Source organism: Melozone crissalis, unplaced genomic scaffold, assembly GCF_028551555.1.
Source record: "Melozone crissalis strain CALT ecotype California unplaced genomic scaffold, PUWL_Pcris_2 ptg000008l_1, whole genome shotgun sequence".
Lineage (NCBI taxonomy): Eukaryota > Metazoa > Chordata > Aves > Passeriformes > Passerellidae > Melozone > Melozone crissalis.
This window is the reverse complement of record NW_026535786.1, coordinates 19,400,591-19,421,571: the sequence shown is the minus strand read 5'-3', so window position 1 is coordinate 19,421,571 and position 20,981 is coordinate 19,400,591. Positions and strand designations below refer to the sequence as shown.

Genomic DNA, 20,981 nt, shown 5'->3' with positions numbered 1-20,981 from the left:
CTGCCCTCCGCTGGACCCGCTCCAGGAGCTCCATGTCTCTCCTGTCCTGGACAGAACACTCCAGTTGTGGGCTCACTGGAGCCGAGCAGAAGGGCAGCACCCTCCACCCCGCCCTGCTGGCAACGCTCTTCCCAGGATTCCGCCGCCGCCGGGGCTCCGCTCCGCGCGGCCCTGGAAGCGGAAACGCCACGGGGCGGCGGTTCCGGGGGCGCCGGTGCTGCTGTGAGTGCTGTGCGGGAGGAGGCGGGAGGAGAGGGGTTCCGCCACGTCCGCCCCTTCCGCCGCCTCCTGCCTTCTGCTCGGCGGAGAGGAGGCCGCCATGCACCCCGTTTTCCAGAGCAGCCGGCGCGACTTCACCTTCGGGCCGTGGAAGCTGAGCGCCACCCGGACGCATATCATGAAGTCGGCGCAGGCCGAGAGGTGAGGCGGGCTCCGGGCCGGGGGCGCAGGGGGACACGGCGCAGCACGGTGTCCCCGCTGCTCGGGGAGCCACCGCGGGGCTGCGGCCTCAGCCGTCACAGCGAGGGGCTGGGGGCGTCGGGTGGCCTTGCGAAGGAAACACGCAGCGTTCCCAGGGCGGGAGAGACACTGCTCGGTGCCCGGGATTGTTCCTTCTCCTCATGCTTGATTCTCTGGCTGGAGAACTCGGGCTATTTGGGTTACAGGTAACTTCCAAAATTTTGTTTTAAGGATTACAGAAGGCAGCCTGCAAGAAAGATGAAGAAGGACTTTTTACAAGGGCATGTAGTATGGGGAAAAGGGGGAATGAATTCGAACTGAAGGAGAGATTTGGATTGGACCCTAGGAAGGAAATTGCTGACTGTGAGGGTGGTGAGTCGCTGGAACGGGTTGCCCAGATAAATTGTGGATGCCCCATCCCTGGCGATATCCCAGGCCAGGTTGTATGGAGCTTTGGGCAGCCTAGTCTGGTGGAGGTGTCCTTTCCCATGGCAGAGAGGTTGACCTTTAGGTTTCTTCCAACTCAAACCATTCTGATTGTATGATTATAATGGTTTTGGATCTCTGGATCTCTGTGAACTGAGACCTGCTAATTAGAAGCGTGATTTTTAAAATTATTTTTGAAAAAGAATATTTTTAACGTCTCATACCATGTCTCAGTAGTAGCTATTTTAAGATAGTGGTTTTCATTAAAAGTGTATAATTTGCTCCCTTCTTGTAGAACTTTCCAGTCCACTGAAATCATTGGAGGAAATGTTCCTGTATCAGCATCAAGTACTTAAGTCAGATTTGCTAATGTGGAACTGGAGAGTTCAGCTGTACCACAACTGACCTTAAAGACAAATGAATTTAGCAGATATTTCTTGGTTTCATTTTCTGGAATAAATTTCAGTATACATAGGACTCTCATTAGTCTTGTTAAATGTACTCTCATTTATCTTGCTTTTACCTTTTTTGAGGCTAATAAGGCATTCTCTGGGAGGAACTGGCTGCTTATAGCTGGGATGGGTGCACTGTTTGCTGGGTAAAACCTTGTCTGGATGACTGAGCTCAAAGACTGATGGTGAGTGGAGTTACATCCTGCTGGTGGCCCATCAACAGTGGTGTTCTCCAGGGCTCAGTATTGGGCCCAGTCCTGTTCAATATCTTTATTGATGGTCTAGGCAAGGTGATTGAGTGCACCCTCAGTAAGTTCACAGATGACCCCAAGCCAGGTGGAAGTGTTGATTTACTGGAGAGTAGGAAGGCTCAGCAGAAGTATCTGGACAGGCTGGATCAATGAGCTGAGGCCAGTTGTAGGAGGTGCAACAAGGTCACAGCGACCCATTTTGTCTTTTTTATTGCTTGGGGAACATTAGTAGTACCTGTAGGAATTTTATTTCTGGCAAATATATATTGCAAAAATCCCTCAGCAACCTGTGTGGAAAGGTGAAGGATTAAATGTGCCATAGCTAAGAACTCTTCTATGCAGGGGTTGGGTTTTTCAGGTCAAGGGTTCCTACACTTGATTAAATGGAAAAGTTCATAATGTTATTCTGCCTTCTTTGGGAAAAACATAGGATCTTATTTTCCAGGTCTGTGAATTTATTTTTTTTATTTCAGTTAGGTTGACACTGTTCTTTTGTATTAAGAGTTACAGAAATAACCACTTTTGTTCAGCCGTGTTACCAATGTGAACATTATGATTAGGACACTCTTCTCCCTCCCCTCACTCAAATAGGTGTGTATTTCCTAAAGCTTTCTTCTCTCCAAATGTCAGATATTCCATTTTGATCTTGGGAAGTCGGGTAGGTGAGGAGGAAAAGTTTAGGAAGTGTGCCAGTACATGTCTTCTACCAGCAGAGTACAGTAGTGTCTTCTGCAGTTTTTACATACTCTGCCTGGGTTGTCTTAAGCATCTTTTTTCTAGGCTTCTAAATTTGGAGGAATGGACCATTGTGCCGTGAATTCAAACTTGCTTATGATGAGTCCTAGTTCTTGAAAATTTCTTTGAGTACCTACTGAAGTTGGTCCACCGACCATCCAGGGATTTGCTAGCACAGGTGGAAAATGGCTTCTACATGTTTCTCAGATACTCTTGATTCCTCATGTGTGAGAATTTTGTCTGAGCCTGATGGTGAAGGAATGTTTTAGGAGTACTTTTTTGGTGGAAAAGTCACTTCAGATCAATGAGTCTGCATTTCAGGTGAAATGATTAACCTGGTGATGTGTCTTCTAAGTTATCATGGTCTAAAGAATCCTTGTTCCAAAACAAGGGCTGCTTTCACTGAGATGTGATCAGCTGATTGATGCCTCTTTTATTTTTCTCTGCAGGTTGGCTGATGAATTACACATGCCTTCCCTGCCAGAGATGATGTTTGGAGACAATGTCCTAAGAATACAGCATGACCATGGTTTTGGAATTGAGTTCAATGCTACAGATGCTTTAAAATGTGTCAATAATTGTCAAGGTATGATCAAAGTCGCTTGTGCAGAGGAGTGGCAAGAGAGCAGGTACAGTATTTTATCACTAGTGGGCAAGTACTGGTGTGTTGCATATGAAACTGTCATACAGTCGTTAAAGGAACAAATTGAACTCTTGAAGACCACATTGCATTTGATTCTACCCTAGATATAGCATGTGATCACAGAGGTCACTTTGCTTTTCTTTGCTGTCATCATCCTTTCTGTTAAATTGGGTCAGCTGTATTTTTCGGCTGTGTCATGGCTTTCTTAAAGTAAATGTCAAGTTTAACATGACTTAATGCTGTTTCTGTTTACTTAAACTCATAGAGCCTTGAGCATTACAAGACTGTATTGTGTGGTGTTGCAAAGTGCTGTACATGTTCAAAATCTTAGACTTAGGAACAAAGCAGAACATGCTTTGTTCCTAAGGCTAAGATGCATGAGAACTAATTATGATGCTTAGTATTTACCAAATTGGATTTAGTTGTAGAGCATCTGGAAATAAAGCACAGAAACAAAGCAAAGTTATCATAAAAACTAAGCTAAATTGCAGTGTTAATGATTGCTGTGTGTTGTCAAGAGATCACTTTCTGCCTACTTAAAGAGACATTGATCTTGAAATACAAATTTTTCAGCAATATTGCATGAGAATCTTTGAGTCATAGAACTGAAATAGATCAAGAATTTTCATAATTGTTTTCAAAGTTATTATGGAAGCAGACGTGAAACCATGATTAAGTCTTGACATTGTGATTGCAGCTCAGACAATGCTGCTGTTTTTCATTAGGAACAGTGTCAGAATTCTAATGCACAGTCTTATGTGAGGTTGTAATTTTTTGAGAATTGCTATAAAGCAATTACTACAAAGCTGTTTTCTCTTTCACTGTTGAGGAGTGAGACTGAGCACAGTAAGGAAGTTGTCAAGCCATATGACTGGACTTACACAACAGATTACAAAGGAACTTTGCTGGGAGATACTGCAACATTAAAGGTAATAATTTTCTTCTTGTTAATTGCTGACTGCATCTTGCTTCAGTCAAACTTTTTTTGAAGCTGTCATTTACCTTTCAGTAGGCTTCTTTAAAATCTTTTGTGCTTTGTAATTTTTGATTTCAAAGTGTAATTTGGGCTTCTCATGTCTCTCAGCTCATGATTTTATCCTAATCAAATCATGGCTTATTTTAATAACGAGGGTGGGTGGTGTCTTAAAGCATTTTAGGATTAAAGCACATCGGAGGCTTCAGCTCTTGCTGAGGACTGCTCCGGGGCCCTGAGCTGCTCACGTGCAGCAGAACTATCAGCTGTGTCATTCTGTAGTGCCTTCATGCTCTGCTGCTTGCATGTTTGTCTGCTTTCTGACCTGGCTGCTTTCAATGGCCTGATGTTTTTCTGCAAGAGCAGCTCAGTAATTCCTCATATTTAAACTCACAGGCCCTCCCATGTCTTTATTTTTGTGAAAATAAGACTGAAGTTCCCAGCTTCTGTTTACTGCATACAGGTTGCTTGCTACTAAGCAGATGTATTAATTCACTAGTATTGCTTTAGTTAGAGATCATTTGAGTTGTGCTGGAATTAAAAGTACAGTATAGAAATAAACAATTTGGTCCATGGTATTTGGACACCAGAAGTGTCTGTGGAGACCATGAGATAGAAAACATACAGGTACTTGATTTCTGTGAAAAGGCTTTACTGGAATAATTTTCAAGGTGTATTGTGGGTTAGGGATGTTAAATGCACAGAAATCTGTTTATAAACCTGAACTTCTCATATGTATCTTGAACACAAGACATCTTCAAATGTTTTGAAAGAAAGCAGAATTGTTTGCAGCTGAAACCCTACCCAGCCTGGTACCCAGAGAGACGTTTAGTCAGAATTTTCCACTCTTAAATTTTGTTTTTGCTTGATATTACTTCCAAGAAGAAACTCTTGGAAACTTTGATTTTAATTTTTTCTCTTAGAAATTTGGAGTGTGTTAAGCTTAGTGCCTGAGAAGTTTTTTCCTTTTTAAAACTTGGAATTAAAAATATCAGAACAAACTGTATGTAGTTTGGCAAAAAATTAATATGCTAACTGCTCTTAATATTTTTCTCTAGGTTGTTCCTACAACAGAACACATAAATACAGAGAAATTGAAAGCCAGGGAACAAATTATGTTTTTTGAAGAAGTACTCCTGTTTGAAGATGAACTCCATGATCATGGAGTATCAAGTTTGAGTGTGAAAGTAGTGAGTATTGGGAGGTGTATAAAAGATACCCGGGCACTCAGTTGGCTGATTAAAGCAAAACACAGTTGCTTTTTGCATGTTGTTCCTTCTGGGATTTAAACATTAAAGCAAAAGGTTCTTCATCCTTGCTCTTAGAAATATGATCTTACTGGAAATTATGTTTTCTTGAAACCTTCGTCATCTGTCATTTGTTCCAGGGGACAATCTTTTCCCTCCTGCTTCCTGCCTAATAGTCCTTTGAGACACTGTCTGCCCCACTGGCCAGTCATAGCTGTAGCACATCAACTGCCCAAACTTTGACTTAATTCTTGTAAACTTCTCATATGGTCTTACATTGTGAATGTCTGATGTAGACAAGTACATGCTTAAGTAAGCCTTTGTAATGTGCTGAATGGACCCTCTTTATTTTTCCAGAGAGTTATGCCTTCCAGCTTTTTTGTGCTGCTGAGGTTCTTCTTGAGAGTGGATGGGGTACTCATCAGGATGAATGATACAAGGCTTCATCATGAGGTAAACCCTTACTTTCCATCATGAGTTACTTTCCCTTGCCATTTTACTTCCAATGACCCAGTGATATTCCTCTAATTTAATACTGATGTTTGGGGGCACAAAAACTTCTGAGTGTATTTTATTATTGTGGTGGTGCTGAGCTAGCAACCAATTGCTGGATGCCATGTGTATGAGCAGAGTAGGCTACCCATCATGTGATGTAATCATTTAAATACATTTGACAAACACAGATTAGAGAAGGAAGCACAAGAGGAAAAATAGGCAGCAGTAAAGAGTTCAATACTGTCTTGTCTTCAAATACGTTATTGTAACTTGCAAATAACTGTCCGCAGTACATTGAGTTCTAGTATCTCACAAATAATACAGGATGTTAAGATTTGGGTTTTGGTAATTCTGTGTAGATGTGTAGGAGTTCTAGCTGAGTAAAAATTAACACGCATTTTCAGTCATAGAATTTTTTTAAACATGCATGCGGCAGGTTTTTGGAAAAAAACAACGTTGTTGTCATCTGTCTTCATGAATTTGAATGTACATTTCTTCTATGTGAAAATTTGTGGTCAACCAAATTCCAATGCTTCCTAAATTAAATGTATTTGAAATGCTTGTTTTACTGATACCAGATGATTGCTTTTTTCCTTTAGGCTGACAAGACCTACATGTTGCGAGAATACACATCCAGGGAAAGCAAAATATCAAGTCTAAAGGTATTGCATTTTTAAAACTTTGATTCTTTTCCTTCTGTCTGCTTTTTAGTTTTATGGTCAGCATAGAAAATACTGTGTCTCTTAAGTCCTTCTTTGTTAGTTTGAAATTAATACAGAAGAAAGTTCTTTCTGCTTATGCAACTTTTGTTTTGGTGATTTTAGAGCAGATTTACATTTTGTAAATGCTCAGATCACATGACAGGGTATAGGATTAGGTCACTTTTTCTACTATTGAGTTAACAAAATGTTTTTATTATTTTATTTTTTCATAGAACTGTTCAGCTGCAAAATCAGGTAGTCCATGTCCCATGATGTTAAATTTCATGTGTTAAATTTGTGTGCTTCCAAGCCGTATTAGGGATTAAGATCTGTTTGGTAATAGACTCTTTCAGTTTTTGTCAAATATTTGAGGTTAATAGGCCACCTTAAAACTCTAGTAATGGCTCAGAATAATTTGTGGCACATTTGGAATTGGAGCTGTTGATTTTTATTTGTGACAAACACCTCAACTTAAATTTTCTTGTATCTTTCCTCCTCCCTTTTTGTTTGCCTCTAAAGAGTTTGCCTGGAGTGGTGTTTACATCCAGTAAATAATAGGTTGTCTGTAATAGTTTGGGGTTGGAATACTTTTTCTTATCCCCTCTTTTCTTTCACTCATTTCATGTAAAAGTTTTGCTTTTTAGAATGTTCCACCTACCCTGTTCACGGAACCTAACGAGATCTCTCAGTATCTACCCATAAAGGAGACGATCTGTGAAAAACTAGAATTCCCCGAGGAGCTGGAGCCTAAACCAGAAACATCACTGGAAACCATATGTGCTAAGTCTAAATAAATGTGACTTTATAAGGACTTGAAGTATGGAGATTATGTGATCACAGTTGTTGACATGGGGGGTGTTTCACTACTAGTGGAATGAAGAATTTGGCTAATTTTTCTGTAGCCATAAGAGAAAACATTTCAAGCAGATTTTGCTAATGGTGTTTTTGGTTTGGATTTTTTTTTAACCTGTATTTGTAGTTGATGATAGACGGGTGGTGAGTTACAGTTTTCAATAGCATTGGAGAAATGACTATTGGGAGTCTGGGTTCTGTTTAGTTCACCAAGCAGGCAGGAGTATTGTCTGGACTCCCATCCACTTACAATTCTATGAAGATTTTGTTATTGCTGCTTCAGATACTATGAAGCTACCAGAGTTGTAAAACTGGCATTATTTTATTTTTATTGAGAAATAATCCACAGTAAAAAAAAATTTCCTCTGCATTTATTTTGATCTGTTCATCCTAAACTACCCATTTTCCTTAGCTTCCCTACGGGTAACCAACAAAGTTATTTCTTGTAGTTTCTGATCCAGAGTCTCACCTAAGAATATTAATTTCATCTGAGATAGGTTTAAGTGTAGAGAAAAAAGTATATTTGTTTGACACTATATAAAGGTAAAAATTATTTGTGAAGCATTAACTCCAGGAGAGCTGGAGGTTAACAGAGAGCCACTGCTAAATCTCTTCGCAAATGCTGGTTTAATCTAGTGTCTGCTGGAGTTCTGTAGGCAGTTCTGGGACTCTCACTTGAGGTCCCTGTTCTGCTCCAGTAATGTACGCTGCTGGAAAGGCATCTTCCTGCACTGGCCTTCTCTTGGATGTGCCCACATGGGACAGTTCTACTGCCCTGACAGCCAAGTTGCAAAACTGCCTTGAGGCTTAAGGTTGGTTAAGTCTGATCCCTAAAGGGTGCTGGTATTTGCAGTTTGAGAAATGAGGTCCTGTATGGCCTTAGAAGGATGCTAACATATATTCCAGATATATAATTTTGGTTTATTTTAAAATTATTCTGAGTTCTGGTATTGATAGAAGTGTGATCACTTGTATAGTCATGGTTTCAACACTCTGTAGATGAAACTGAATACTTGTATTGCTTTTGGAAATTGTGCAATATATTACTGGTTTGGCCTAAGAATGGGGCAGTTAAGCAGGCTTGTCTGGGTTTGCTGCTGACACTCAGTGCAGGAAGCATTGCAGTGAAGCATTGCTGCTGACACTCAGTGCATGTAACTGCAGTGAAAAGCAGACCTGGTGGTGCAAGGTGCTTGCAGATAAGAACAGGGACACATTCTGATGTCTTGGGGTTTTTGTTTAAAAATCTTCATATTCTACACTGCATGGCTTACTAGAAGCAGCCCATCACAAAACCTTGTATTTAATAATATATTTTGTGAGGTTTTCATGTAGACAAGACCCTGAGGTTTTTTTGGGGGAGAAAAGTGTACTGCCATCTAATTGACTGTTCTTTATTAAAAACAAATAACACACTGATTTCACTTTTATTTGAGGCAGCCTGGTCTAGTGAATTCTACTGCAGGTGGAAAGGCAGGAACTAACTGCATATTTTCCTGTGTTGCTGATTTACTCTACTCTAGGGGAAGACATTTTTCTGAGCCTACATTCCCTGTACGTAAAAATGGGATTTAATATATGCCTACCTCACAGAGAGACTATGAGGATTAGTTTGTACAAAGTTATTGATTAGAATTTTTTTTTTCTGAATACACCTTCAGCCTTATCTTTGGAATCCTTTGGAAAGGATTGCTGCAAAAAAAATTAACTATAAGATAAATGAAGAGAACTGAAACAGTTTCTGAAAGAAGTTGTCCAGCTGTGGTAATTACCAGGTAATTATCAGACATGATCTGGGTCAATGAATTTATGGCCACTTTGAAATAGAAGCAAGGTCCTCTATGTTCCCCATTACATTCCTAAAATCTGTTGGCTTTTTTTCATCTTCCTGCCCTTGTTTCCTAAACATTTTAGTGTCAGGATGAAGAAGAGTACTGCAAATGGGTGCAGCACCGAAGAGATTAAAATCCATTTAGTAATAGAAGATTATTTGGGTCCACTCCAGTGTTAGAGGGAAGTGAGGAAAGAGTAAAAAGGAAAGGAACGACAAGTGGAGGTGAAGAGTTATTTTTCTGGTAGAAGTAAATCATGGCACTTACTCTAAGCATATATTACTATACATGCCTTGGCACTTACTCTAAGCATAAATTAGTATACATGCCTTAGAGCTTATAAAAACACTTTTACAGCTGGTATGACCGGGAGCAGAGCACATGTAGTGCTGGCATGAGCTCTGTATCTGTATTTGTTAATTCAACCTGTGATTTGAGCTTGGTCACTGATGCTAACATTAAACTCCTTTGGTCTGAAATAGAGTGTGGGGGGGAAAGCCACAGAGTGGGGAGAGAGCAGTAGAAAGGGCACTCTGCATGATTAGCTTATACTGTGTGTTTTCTCTTGTCCATCATACATCCTAATTTGTGACCTGTGATAAAGTTTTATGGAATTGACTTGGTATCTAGTTGACTATAGATAAGTGCTCTCCATCTATTCTAAAGGGTGCTGTGCATTTCAGTGGGACATGTGTTGGGGAAATCACAAGAACACCTTTAGGAAGTTACAGTTACAGCAAGTTCAAAATTGGAGCACTTTGTGACTTTCTTTTGCCACACAGATTACCAAGAAGCAGCGGTATAAACTGGTGTACAGCAAGTGCTCTGACACAAATTTTTTACAGAAAAGTACCACTTTGAATAAATAACTTTAGCGGGGGAGGGAGTTGGGGTGGTTCTCCAGCTGTTTTGTGTCGAGTTTTATGTGGCAGTTTATATTGTTCATGTATGTTGCTAAATAAAACGTACCAAACATTTTGCAGTTCTGTTTTTAACTGAGCAAAATAAACTGAAATAACTACTTGTGATGCTGAATTTTGGCTGCTAGTAGAACTTTGCATCCAGATAGCTTTGTCTGTCATGAGACTGCTAGGCTCATTACAAAAATAAAGTGAACGGGAAAAGAGCCACAGTCGTGGAATTAAAATGAAACCTCACTGACTATAAAACGAGTTTTGCTACTGCCAAACCATGGAGTGGAAAGTGCTGGGAGGAGATAGGATCCATGACAACTGGACTACATTCCCCGGCAGTCTTCGCGCCGCCCCGCCGGCCTTCCCCTACCTGCGGCGTGCAGGTGGGCGCGGTGGCTGCCGGGGCTGGTAGTCCCTGGGGAGGGGAGGGAAAGGAAGGGCAGAGCAGGACATTCCGGCCGGGCGGGCGGCCGGGCGGGGTGCGGAGCCATGGACAAGCTGAAGCGGGTGCTGAGCGGCCGCGACGCGGAGGAGCCGAGCGGCCTGGCCGAGGTAGCGCTGCCGCCCCGATGCCGGGTGGGGGGACCCGGCCACCCGTCCCCGGGGTGCTCGGCGCGGTGGCGGAGCATCTGCCCCCGAGAAGGCGCCGGTGGCATGGGCGGGCGGTGCCCCGGCGGGTCCCGGAGCCGCGGCATGGCCCGCTTCCCGCGGGACACTCGGGAGGGTACCTGAACGGGACCCGGCGCGGCAGCGCCTGAGAGGAAGGTTTCCCGCTCGGTAGGAGGCAGGAGCTATAAGTAAAGAACTTTCGCTTTTGTTTTTCTCCTCGTTTCCAGGTTATCGATGCGACTTCCTTAGGTTGGGGCACGCGAGTGAAAGGTTTCATTGCGTGTTTTGCGATCGGATGCCTGTGTTCGATCTTGGTAAGGGCTTTTTGCCAGATTCTCCTCAGTATTTGAGTTTCAGGAGCCCAGATAATTAGAGCTTCCGTCTATGCTGCTGCTGGATTTTTCCGAGTCTCTGTGGAGACCTTTGACTCGGTTCCAGTTAGATAGAATACACTGACTCTTAACAAGGATGCCAATAAACGCGATTTACTTTCGTATGCGTAATTCTGCACTTTGGCTTGGAGTTTTCTTAAGAGTTCTTTCGTGATGTGACACTTCTTGGATATATATGTTTGTTTCAATTTAAAACCTGTTCATTTCCCCCTCCCCCTTTCTCTAAATGTTCCTTTTCAGGGTAGTTGTCTGCTATGGATACCAAAGAAAGGGCTGGTACTCTTTGCTGTGTTTTATACCCTGGGAAATATTGCATCCATTGGGAGGTAACGATCTTTATATATAATTTCCCTAATCCAGATGAGAAACAAAAGCAGATTGATAGTGCATGAGTGGTAGAAGCTGTTGCATTTGCGAGAGATTTGCTTTTGTAGATTATTTTCTTGTTGAATTCTACAGAACAGCATTTTCCCAGTAGTGCCCTGAAATGGTAAAGAAAATTTTAATTTTTTAAATTGTTGTTAGTAATGCATTCAAGATAAAAGTTGCTCATTAATAAACAGGAATCATACTCATGCTGTAAGCATTGAGGTTTTTTGATTTTGTTGGTTCCCTCTCCCCCAGATAAAAACAATTCTTTGCCCTTTTGCATTTGGCAGTGCTCTGTGTGTTTTGGTGAGTATGTTTGGGGCAGTCTGTCTGTCAGGGCAAGTATATGTAGTAAGACTTCCTGGCCTTTGAGGTTCCTGAAGCAAAGCCCTGCATACTCTGTGACAAGCCCAGCTTTCTGTGATTGTGGAAACTTAGCGCGATGCAAGAAAGCATAAATGATGGAATTGAAAGAAATATGCTAATGAGGCAGAATAATATAGAATATGAGGCAGAAATATCACTTCAGTTGAAACTTTCACCTTGTGTAATTCATCCAGTATCTATCACCAGGGCCCTAAATGAGGCTGCAGACCTGGTAAGGGATCAGAGAATGGATGCAGGCATGAAAACAGCCTTTTATGTGGGGGAATTGGGTTGGATTACCTGGCAATCCATGGAAGAGCCTCTGTGGATGGTGTTATTGAAAAGCAGATTTTAAAAGGATTTTTGAAAAGCAAGTTAGAAAAGCATCTGTCAAGGATGATCTGATTGGAGCTGACCTTGGCCTGTGCTTCTAACTTGATAGTTGTGCTCTGCTTCCGTTAATTTTAACGGAACAAGTGTGAATAAAATTGTAAATACCTTGCACAAAGAAAGGATTTGGTCTCGTTGTATAATCTCATTTCTTTTGTTTTGCTGCACTGATTGCCATAACAACACAGTGTACTGATGCCCCTATGGCAGCAAACAGTTTAATCTTACCGAGTTTCACTTTTGCCTTTCTCATTTCCATGTTCATCTCGACTTATTTTTTACAGCACTATGTTTCTTATGGGACCAGTGAAACAATTGAAGCGGATGTTTGAGCCTACACGTTTGATCGCTACTATTGTTATGCTAGTAAGTATCCAAGGAGTCACTTTTAACTCATACAAATCTGGCAACAATTTTTATTGTGAAGTCCTTTCATATCCATGGATCCAGCTATGGCTCAGGATGCGCCTGGGGGTGGTTTTTTCGTTCGTGTTTTTTTGTCTTTTCTTAAATTGTTGAATGCTGCACATCCGCTGTAGTGGAAGGGTAAGTGTGGCAGCAGAAAAGCAGCTCTCTGTTAGGCAAGACTGAGCTGAAGCCAGCTTGTTTAGCTAAATGAGCATTAAGGGTCTGTGGCTGGTGTGCGTGAACCATGCATGTGCTTTTTAGGGTACATGAGATCACAACATCATATTTATGTGTCCTCTAAGAAGTGAATGATGGGAAGCAAATTTTTTTTAAGTTGTCCTATGGATATTGCTAGATATTTTGTTTGGCATGATTTTGTCTTTTTATATTGGGTCTGATTGCTTTGAAGGAGCTGTAGGTAATACCTACACTACCTATTTTATCAAGAAATATCAAGGTATTTCTTGATAAAATAGGTAGTGTAGGTATTTCCTTGATAAATGTGTTGGTATTTCCGTGATAAAATCATCTCTTTGTAACAAAGCAGCTGGGGAAACTGTGCCTTGGTAACCTTGCATTAGTGATCTTCCCAGCTGGCTGATAGCTTCAGGTTTTGAAACTTGTATGACAGAATGAAATTGCACATTCAGCATTCAGTGGAGTTGCCCTTGGGATTGTACTATTTTCAGAAGATGGAAGTTATAGCAAGCCTTGTGTTGTGTGTGTTTCTGTGTCTGAAAGTTGCTGCTAAGTTTCAGACTGACTATTCTTTAAAGTACACAGGTTTTTTCTTGTCTCTACAACTTTCCTGTTTGCTTCTGGCAAGTCAAAAAGTTGAAAGGTGGTTTAACTTGCATGAAACTTCCATTTTCAGTCTGAATGTCTTCAGAGTGCTTGCTTGCATCAGCACTTCTCAATTTCTCTTTATACATCCAGAGATGCTGCAGAGCTTGAGAAATTGACTGTGTATGCTTGCAGATCCAAGCAAGAAGCTGCTGTGTAGTGTGTGTGTGTGTGTGTTTTGTATGCATTCAGGATGCCCGGAGTCAGAAGAATTCCTGGAATGTTGTTCACTGCGATAAAGCCAGTCATTAGATGTATGATGCAGTATTTAGACCAATATCCCCACCTTAAAACTAATGAAAGAACTGCATTTATTGTCAGTACTGTTTGAGCTCAAGTGTATGATTTCATTGGCAGTGCATATCTCAGTGTCGGAGTCTGCAGTACTATATGGGGTTTTTTTTCCATTCTGGCAGATTGCACATAATAATCTCTAGTAGCACAATGGTACATGTGTATCTAAGGGCTGTTAGATGCTGATGAAGGAAGATGAATTATCAGCATCTATCATAGATAAATGAGCTGTCATATCTTAAATTGAAAATGAAAACTAATAGGAGGTATCTGTTAAATCTGAGGGTTAAAGCAGAAGATGATCCTACTGCTCCCCAAGATTTTACCTGTAGTAAAGAAAGACACAGTGCAACTCTGAAAACAGAAAAAGTGCTTGTTTGAATGACTGTGCCTTACTTCAGTATGTACACAGGAGAGCTACTAAGCAATAGACTGAAGTTCTTGAAAGTGTAGCATGGTTTTAATTGGTGAGCTTTTAAGTAATGACATAACTTCAATGCCGTGGTAACCATGTAATCATCGGGACCTATGCAGAAGCAGAAAGACTAAGCATGGTAACTGAAAAGTATTTGAAAAGTCTTACTTATGCAAAATGATGAAATGGTGTGTGTGACTGTGACACCAAGAAGTGTGTGGGATGGAGTAGGGACCTGCAAAAGAGCTTCAGGAACCTCTTCCTCTTGCTCCTTTGCAACCATAAAATAATTTTCTGGAGATACCACCCTGATATTTCCTGATTGCTTTAATTCGCTTAAGAAATCTAATAGCGAGAACATTTTAAATACATGAAACTTTTAAATATGAGGAACTCTTATGATAAAGAATTGAATAAAACTGTGAAATTATGTAATTAATGTCTGTCTCTGTGAAGGACCTCATTACATTGTTGCAATATTTATAGAAACTGGAGTTGTTTCTATTTTTAATTAAAATCATTTGTTTTCTTCTAGTTGTGTCTCATACTAACACTGTGTTCTGCTTTCTGGGTGAGTACTGGAGTCCTGTATGTATATATAACTGGAGTTAATGTAACTGTAGTATATTTTAAAAGTAAGATTCTTACACTGTTGTCTCTGCTGTGTTTCTTTACCCCTCCTCTCTCCTCTCCCCTCCAGTGGCGTAAGGCAGGACTCGCGCTGCTTTTCTGCATCTTACAGTTTTTTGCCATGGCGTGGTGAGTGATTTCCTCCCTACACACTCCACTTTCTGTTGCACCTGACACCAGCAGCTGAATTGTGAGGGGATTTTGACGTTGAGTTAGGTGGAAGGAAAATTTTTACCTTGTCAATCCCTTAGATTCAAGACAATGCATCAGTGAGGAGCTGATCTCTTCACACTTCGTGGTCTCTCACACCACTACAGAGGCTGTGGAGATGGAGCTCAGGGCTCCATTTCTAGAGGAAGTTCCTTTGATTTCTCTGAGCTTGAACTGAGCTTGTTTTTTTTTTTTTCTTTCCCTTTTAAATCAGTTTGTTGCCTACTATCTGGTATTTCTCTTTTACACTGTCCTGAATTTGTCTCATTCAGAGACCCAGTTATGCCAATCAAACTGTCAGTGTTCTTCATGTTAACATAGGGTCTGGGCAAGGTCACCAAAGGAGTGCACAAACTGATATAGACTCCTAGCCAGCCCTCAATGCTAATCTTGCCTACTTGTAGGTGTTGGAGCATGAAGAATACTGGATGCAGGAGAGCTGCGTTTAAAATGCTTTTACAACATCCCCCTCTATTTCGCCCTAGTGTTTCATACCCTGGCTGGGCTAAGATGGCTTGCAAGGATACTCCTTCCTGTTACTCATAAACTCAGAGCTTCATTTTGGTTATGTAATTTGCAGTTTAGAATATCAGAGGGGTTGTTCTTATTTGTGATTCTAGTAAAATCTGACATGAAAAGTAACTTTCAAAATCTTTCCTTTTTTAGGTACAGCATTTCCTTCATACCATATGCAAGGTAAGTTTCTCTACTCTCTTACTCTGTCATTTTGAGGTTTAATCTTACAGAAGATTAGCTTAGAGAAGTGTTGTCAAGTGTGGCTTTAGAAGGTTTTCCATGGTGTAGGAAATACAAGTAGTTAATCTGAAAATGAAAATAAGCATTTTATCTAGTGGGAGAACACAAATGGAGAAAATGAGAGGGCTTCCCATAGGAATATGTAAGCCTGCTGACCAAATGCTGAGCATTTGGTATAAGCACAAGGCTTACCTTTGGAATGCCTGAATGTTGGTCCAAACTGCTACTAGACAAGTGTATTCTTCTGTGTCCCTTTTGTCCTGTTCTCCCCCATGAGCACTGTTCTGTATGAGCACAGCTGTGTCTCCTGCCCCACCCTTCTGCAGTGCCCTGCCTCAGTGCAGCCTTGCAGGTGTCGCTTCCGCAGCAGGTGGCCACTGAGCAGACCTGCTTGTCTCTAAGGCATTTGTGTAGTCATGCAAATCACGTTAATGCAATTTATACATGGTCAGCTGATCTCTACAGTCCTCGGTGTTAGTGGGATAGCAGCATGGAATGACTCTTATCAAATCATGTAACTCGGATGACTCTGATTCTCTTGTATTTTTTTCTTTCTCCTGCCTGTAGGGATGCTGTGAAGAAATGTGTTTCAGTCTGTCTGTCCTAACAGGAATACTGGATGCCTCACAAAGTTCTAGGAGCTGTGTTGGATCACTGTGCTGTGTAGTGTCCTACTTCTGTCTTGAACATGTGCCTTTCAGCTGCTTCTTAGAAGCTCCTTATGTTACACCCAGTGTCTGCAGTTGCTTGGGTTTGTAAGCAATGGTGTCTGTGGGACAGGGGGCTTGTGATCGAATGAAATTCAGTCTGGCAGAAGAACTGGGGAGAGGTCCACAATTCGTTATGATGATTCTTGCATAAATTCATGCATTTGGTTTTGCAAAAGTTTCAAAGTAATGTGTGAAATTTGTAAGTGAAGACCTTGGCTCTGCTGGGACTCTGCCAGTTCTAGAGTGGAAACAACTTGGGATTTTTTAAAATAGCCTTATGTCACTCAATCTTTGCACTTTTTGCCTTAGATAATGGAATATTCGTATTCTTTCTTTTCCTGTCTCTCTTGAAAGATTTTAGGTTTATGAGACTTCTAAAAGATGTAATTCTAAAACCAAACATAGTTTTGGACTAACCATGAAATGTTTGCATCTTTAATGAAATATTTAATTCTCAGTCCATACTGATAGTCTTTCCTTAAAATACATGAAAGGGACATTTTCATCTGAAAAATCTTGTTCCTGTTGGAAAAACACTCGTAAAATAAGGTCCATTGATGTTTTTAGCTACCAGAAACCTGAGTTCTTTTCCTTGCTCATGGTTGCAAGGGAGGAAGCTGACATTTTTCACATGAAGTGAGGTGCTTCTCTTCTCCTCCAGCTGTAGCATAAGAGCAATGCAAAGGGCATGGTAGGCAAGCAGTAAAATAATTTATGTATGTCCTTTCTCAAAGGACAAACTGTCATAAGGTAGAAGTTGGCTATTGTTTTTAAGCAGTCTGGTCAGGGAGAAGACATTCTCTTGTGAACTTGTAAATAAGTTAAAACTCCAACATTTCTCTTTGTTTCTTTGTAAGTGGAATCCGTTTTCTTTCTGCTGAAACTCTTGCATACACCAGTGAACTTCTCTGCATGGAGGAGAAAGCACAATATTCTGTTTCTGTGGTAGCAAGGAAAGCGTGAAACAATCCCTCAGCCAGCTCCAAACAAATGCTGAGTGGTCTGTATCCAAATTCCAAGGCCACTCTGTTCTCTTCATCTTCTGAGCTATGTATAATCATTTACTCCCGCGGCATTGCAGTGGTCAGTGTAATATCTGAGCACAGATTCCTGCTTCTGCTGTGTGAGATAATGTTTTACTACTTTCCCCTTTCCTCTTACCAAATTGTCTTGCTGAAGCCAGTGTTTAAGATTATGGTTTTCCAGTGCACTCTAGTGGGAACTGAAGCATCTCTTCCTCAATCTACTAAGCATTTAGTTGTTTAAGAGCATTGTGTTTGCATGGCAGGTGTATCCCTGACTTGTACCACAAAGACTTTAATGCAGGAAAAATCTGAACCTGCTTGGCTGTGAAGTATAAGCTCACAGTGAAGGCAAATAGTTCTATGGTTTCCAGAAAGTTATTAAGAAATTAATTAATCCAAAATCTTAAATTTAAAGTGTCCTTCTGATAATTTATAAAGCCCGGTACCACCCACCTGTAAGGATCCTCTAAAATAAATAAATTAAAGATTCCCTTTGTAGATGGTATGAAAGGGAGATTTGGACAAGCATTCTGTGGATTCATGGTGCCAGAATTACTGTTGCAAAGGCGTTTGAAAGGGAAATGCCACCTTGGAAAGACAGCACTGATGTTGGGATGCAAGTTATGCAGATTCAAGTACTGCATCCTGGTGCTTTTTTTACCTCCCAGGATGATCTAAGTGTCTAAACTTTTGATCAGGGACGAAGTTCAAAACCTAATTTACATCAGTCAAAGGACCTGTGCCAGTCTTTTCTTAGGACTTTGATAATGTTTACAGAATTCCTTTTGTATAAGGGAAATTGAAATGCATCCCTAATGCCTTTTACATTCCAATATTCCTTTAATTTTAGCATCTCTGAATGTCCCTGGAAAAAGCTACAAGCACAGTATCCATTGTTTCTCCTTCCCCTCTCCAACTAAGTTATGTTAACTCTGATCATCATTCCAGGTTCAGCAGCCACAATAATAGAATTTGACTTTTGGGATTCTTTTTTGATTACTTCAGATTATGAGGAGTACATGCCTTTTGTTTATTCTTTGGCCAACTTGGGCAGAGTTCTGGTAGCCTGACTCTCTGGCAGTTCTGGAAGAACAGTACAATTGGGTATGGTGAATATTAGTTTTTCAACATGCACTAGTTCTAGCTAACTAGAACCTTTTAGCTGGCTCTTGTGAGCACAGCCAATTAGAAGTAGGACATTTATGAAAATACCAGTAGATAGTACATAAATGGATTTTTGTCCTTTCCCCCTTCTCTTCTCAGTTTAAAACTCTAATTCCAGCTTCACAGCCTTTTATTCAGGAAGAGAGAAGAACAAATCTTCATCTGACTGCACAGCACATGAGGCTAAGCAATTGTGCCCTTACAGGAAGGGAACTCAAGGGAAGATGGCAAGGACACAAGGATCACAAGAGTGCCACTGGGGTTTATGTTGCCCTTTGGTGTTGTATTCTGTTCCTGGGGACAATAGACAGTAGGAGAGACTTGCCATATTCTTACCACTATGTGAAACATCCTCAGGGTTTGTTGCTTCATCTATAAGCAGTTTTTATTTAAAATAGCTTTCCCAGAGCAAAACTCTTTAGATTCTTACTCACTTTTAAATAGTTGTAGTGAGGCTGTTGACAGTTTATCAGCAAAAGAAATTTCTCCTTTACTGAAGTACTTTATTTTATATGATTTTTACATAACTAGGGAGTAAACTATATAAATATTCCCTCTTGAGTAGTTTTCAGTCCTAATTAGATTATATCATTATACCTTTTTTTTTTGGTCATTAAACCTATTTTGTGTTACGTTTTGATATAATCAGCTTTAGTTATCTGCTTGGCAGGGAGCATGGTGGGTATTTTTGAAGCTTTCCATCTCACTGTCCTTGAGGGCAGGAATGTTTGTTTTGTGCGCTCTACTTGAATGGAGAGCTTCTGGTTGGAATCACAAAGCTCCTTCCTTCCCAAAGTCGTTGCTCAGTTGCCTACAGCACTTAAGGCTGACTTCTCTGAGGAAACTTCTTTGATGTTGGGTGCCCATCTCAGTAGGATTTGGTGTTCTAACAGAAAGTGCTTTTTGCTCAGCCTGTTGACCAATTAGTCCACTTTTTTCACTTTTTGCTGTACAGATAACATAACCTCAACCAAGCAGCCTTACCGTACAGTTCTAGCAGAAAATTTGTGTATCCTGGATCAGCTGACTTTCCAGCTCTATTAGAAAGGCAAATAGGGAGGCTGGTAGTCATCTGTTCCCAAAGTACTGAGACTCTATACATTGAAATATGAGAATTTTTTTTCTACTACTTCAAAGTTTTGCTCTATTTCATGTGATGAAGTCCATTATGAATACTGGTACTATGTGAAATGGTTCAACACTGATGATGTGAACAATTTAATCTCATGTAGTATTCATAGTAATAAGATTGTGCATGAGCTGTTACGAAAACCAAGGAAGGATTTTCTGCCACAAGTTGAAATTCTTTTCAGATACCATGTTTTTAAAAGGAAAGTGTGTTGAGCTCTATGTGTGCCTCAAGCTTCCGAAAAACAGCTCTTCCTTATTTTTGGTACTTAATCATGTTCTTGAAAGTGAGATCACTGTGCTGTTGTGAACTGAGGAGGAGGAGGATGTTTAAACATGTTTGTCTTAAATATTGATGTTTACAACCATAGTAAATGATGACCATTTTGGAGGGAAAGCACACAAATAGTTTATTGTCTTAAAACTATGTGCCTTGCTGTAATGTGACTAAATTTTTTACCAGCTGTGGAATTGTTTTGTAAAATAAAAACTGAACTCAGAAAAATTTTTTGCAATGTTTTATACTGTTACTGGTTGTGTTTGCTGATGTGCTTTTTCTATGTATTTACACTGTTTGATTTCTACTTTGATAAATGTCTTTTTTTCTGACAACTTTCTCTATAATGAAGTGAAACCCTTACAAGTGCTGTTTGTTTCCTTCAATAAAGTTATTGCTTCATTAAATTAATTGTTCTTACAGTTAATGTTCTTATGGCCTTTTAAACGATGCTGATTCTCCAGATGATGCTGAAATTGCTGAGGGTAGTTTGTTTCCTTTTGTTTGTGTGTTTGGTTTTTTAAAAATTATTGCCCTGTCCTTACTTCCTTTCCTGTGCACACAACTAGTACTGCTGGGGGGAGTTTTTGTGTCACCAGTGTTTTGCAGCAGCTTCGCCCAGCAGTTGCAGGCACCTACACAACTGGTTGGTATGAGTGGAGTTATTAAGGTGAGAATGATACTTTTATTACTTAATATTTATTTACCGTAAGAACCAACCTAGTATGCCAACAAGCTATCCTTAGTCCATGCTACAGAGGAAATAACGCCTGGTGCTATTCTGTCAGCAAAGACAACAGGAAGCAACACACCTCTGAAATAAATATGCTCTGAGTGTTGATGTACACTCAATAAAATGTAAATGAAGTAAAATAGCAATGATTTATGAAGTTGTGCTAAAAATAATTAGAGGCAATTATTTTATTTTTCTTAGCTTTCAAAGAGCTGGTCTGTTTTAAGTGTGTGCTATGCATTTAAAGACCTGCCGTGGTTTAATATTCTTTGGCAGCATATC

General features: G+C 40.4%; 2 protein-coding genes across 3 annotated transcripts; both read left to right on the top strand.

Moving 5' to 3' along the window:
• The first annotated feature begins 202 nt into the window (after positions 1-202).
• Positions 203-7,417, top strand: TIPRL (TOR signaling pathway regulator). 2 transcript variants are annotated; one of them, XM_054270012.1, is made up of 7 exons: positions 203-420; positions 2,773-2,952; positions 3,796-3,895; positions 4,998-5,129; positions 5,544-5,639; positions 6,281-6,343; positions 7,027-7,417. In XM_054270012.1, the coding sequence occupies exons 1-7, from the start codon at positions 320-322 to the stop codon at positions 7,174-7,176; spliced, it is 822 nt and encodes a 273-aa protein (XP_054125987.1). In that variant the 5' UTR covers positions 203-319; the 3' UTR covers positions 7,177-7,417. The 2 variants fall into 2 exon arrangements, with proteins under 2 accessions (XP_054125987.1, XP_054125988.1); XM_054270013.1 differs by having other exon boundaries at positions 7,014-7,144.
• Positions 7,418-10,469: 3,052 nt separating this feature from the next.
• On the top strand, positions 10,470-18,062 carry SFT2D2 (SFT2 domain containing 2). The gene is made up of 8 exons (XM_054269766.1): positions 10,470-10,532; positions 10,817-10,903; positions 11,222-11,307; positions 12,391-12,472; positions 14,602-14,637; positions 14,767-14,825; positions 15,573-15,602; positions 16,230-18,062. The coding sequence occupies exons 1-8, from the start codon at positions 10,470-10,472 to the stop codon at positions 16,267-16,269; spliced, it is 483 nt and encodes a 160-aa protein (XP_054125741.1). The 3' UTR covers positions 16,270-18,062.
• The last annotated feature ends 2,919 nt before the right edge of the window (positions 18,063-20,981 follow it).

Coding starts and splice junctions, on each gene's coding strand:
- TIPRL (XM_054270012.1), top strand. CDS start 320: ATGCACCCCGTTTTCCAGAGCAGCCGGCGCGACTTCACCTTCGGGCCG. Junction 5,640..6,280: donor ATACAAGGCTTCATCATGAG/GTAAACCCTTAC, acceptor TTTTTCCTTTAG/GCTGACAAGACCTACATGTT. Junction 6,344..7,026: donor GCAAAATATCAAGTCTAAAG/GTATTGCATTTT, acceptor TTTGCTTTTTAG/AATGTTCCACCTACCCTGTT.
- SFT2D2 (XM_054269766.1), top strand. CDS start 10,470: ATGGACAAGCTGAAGCGGGTGCTGAGCGGCCGCGACGCGGAGGAGCCG. Junction 12,473..14,601: donor TCGCTACTATTGTTATGCTA/GTAAGTATCCAA, acceptor GTTTTCTTCTAG/TTGTGTCTCATACTAACACT. Junction 14,638..14,766: donor CACTGTGTTCTGCTTTCTGG/GTGAGTACTGGA, acceptor TCTCCCCTCCAG/TGGCGTAAGGCAGGACTCGC.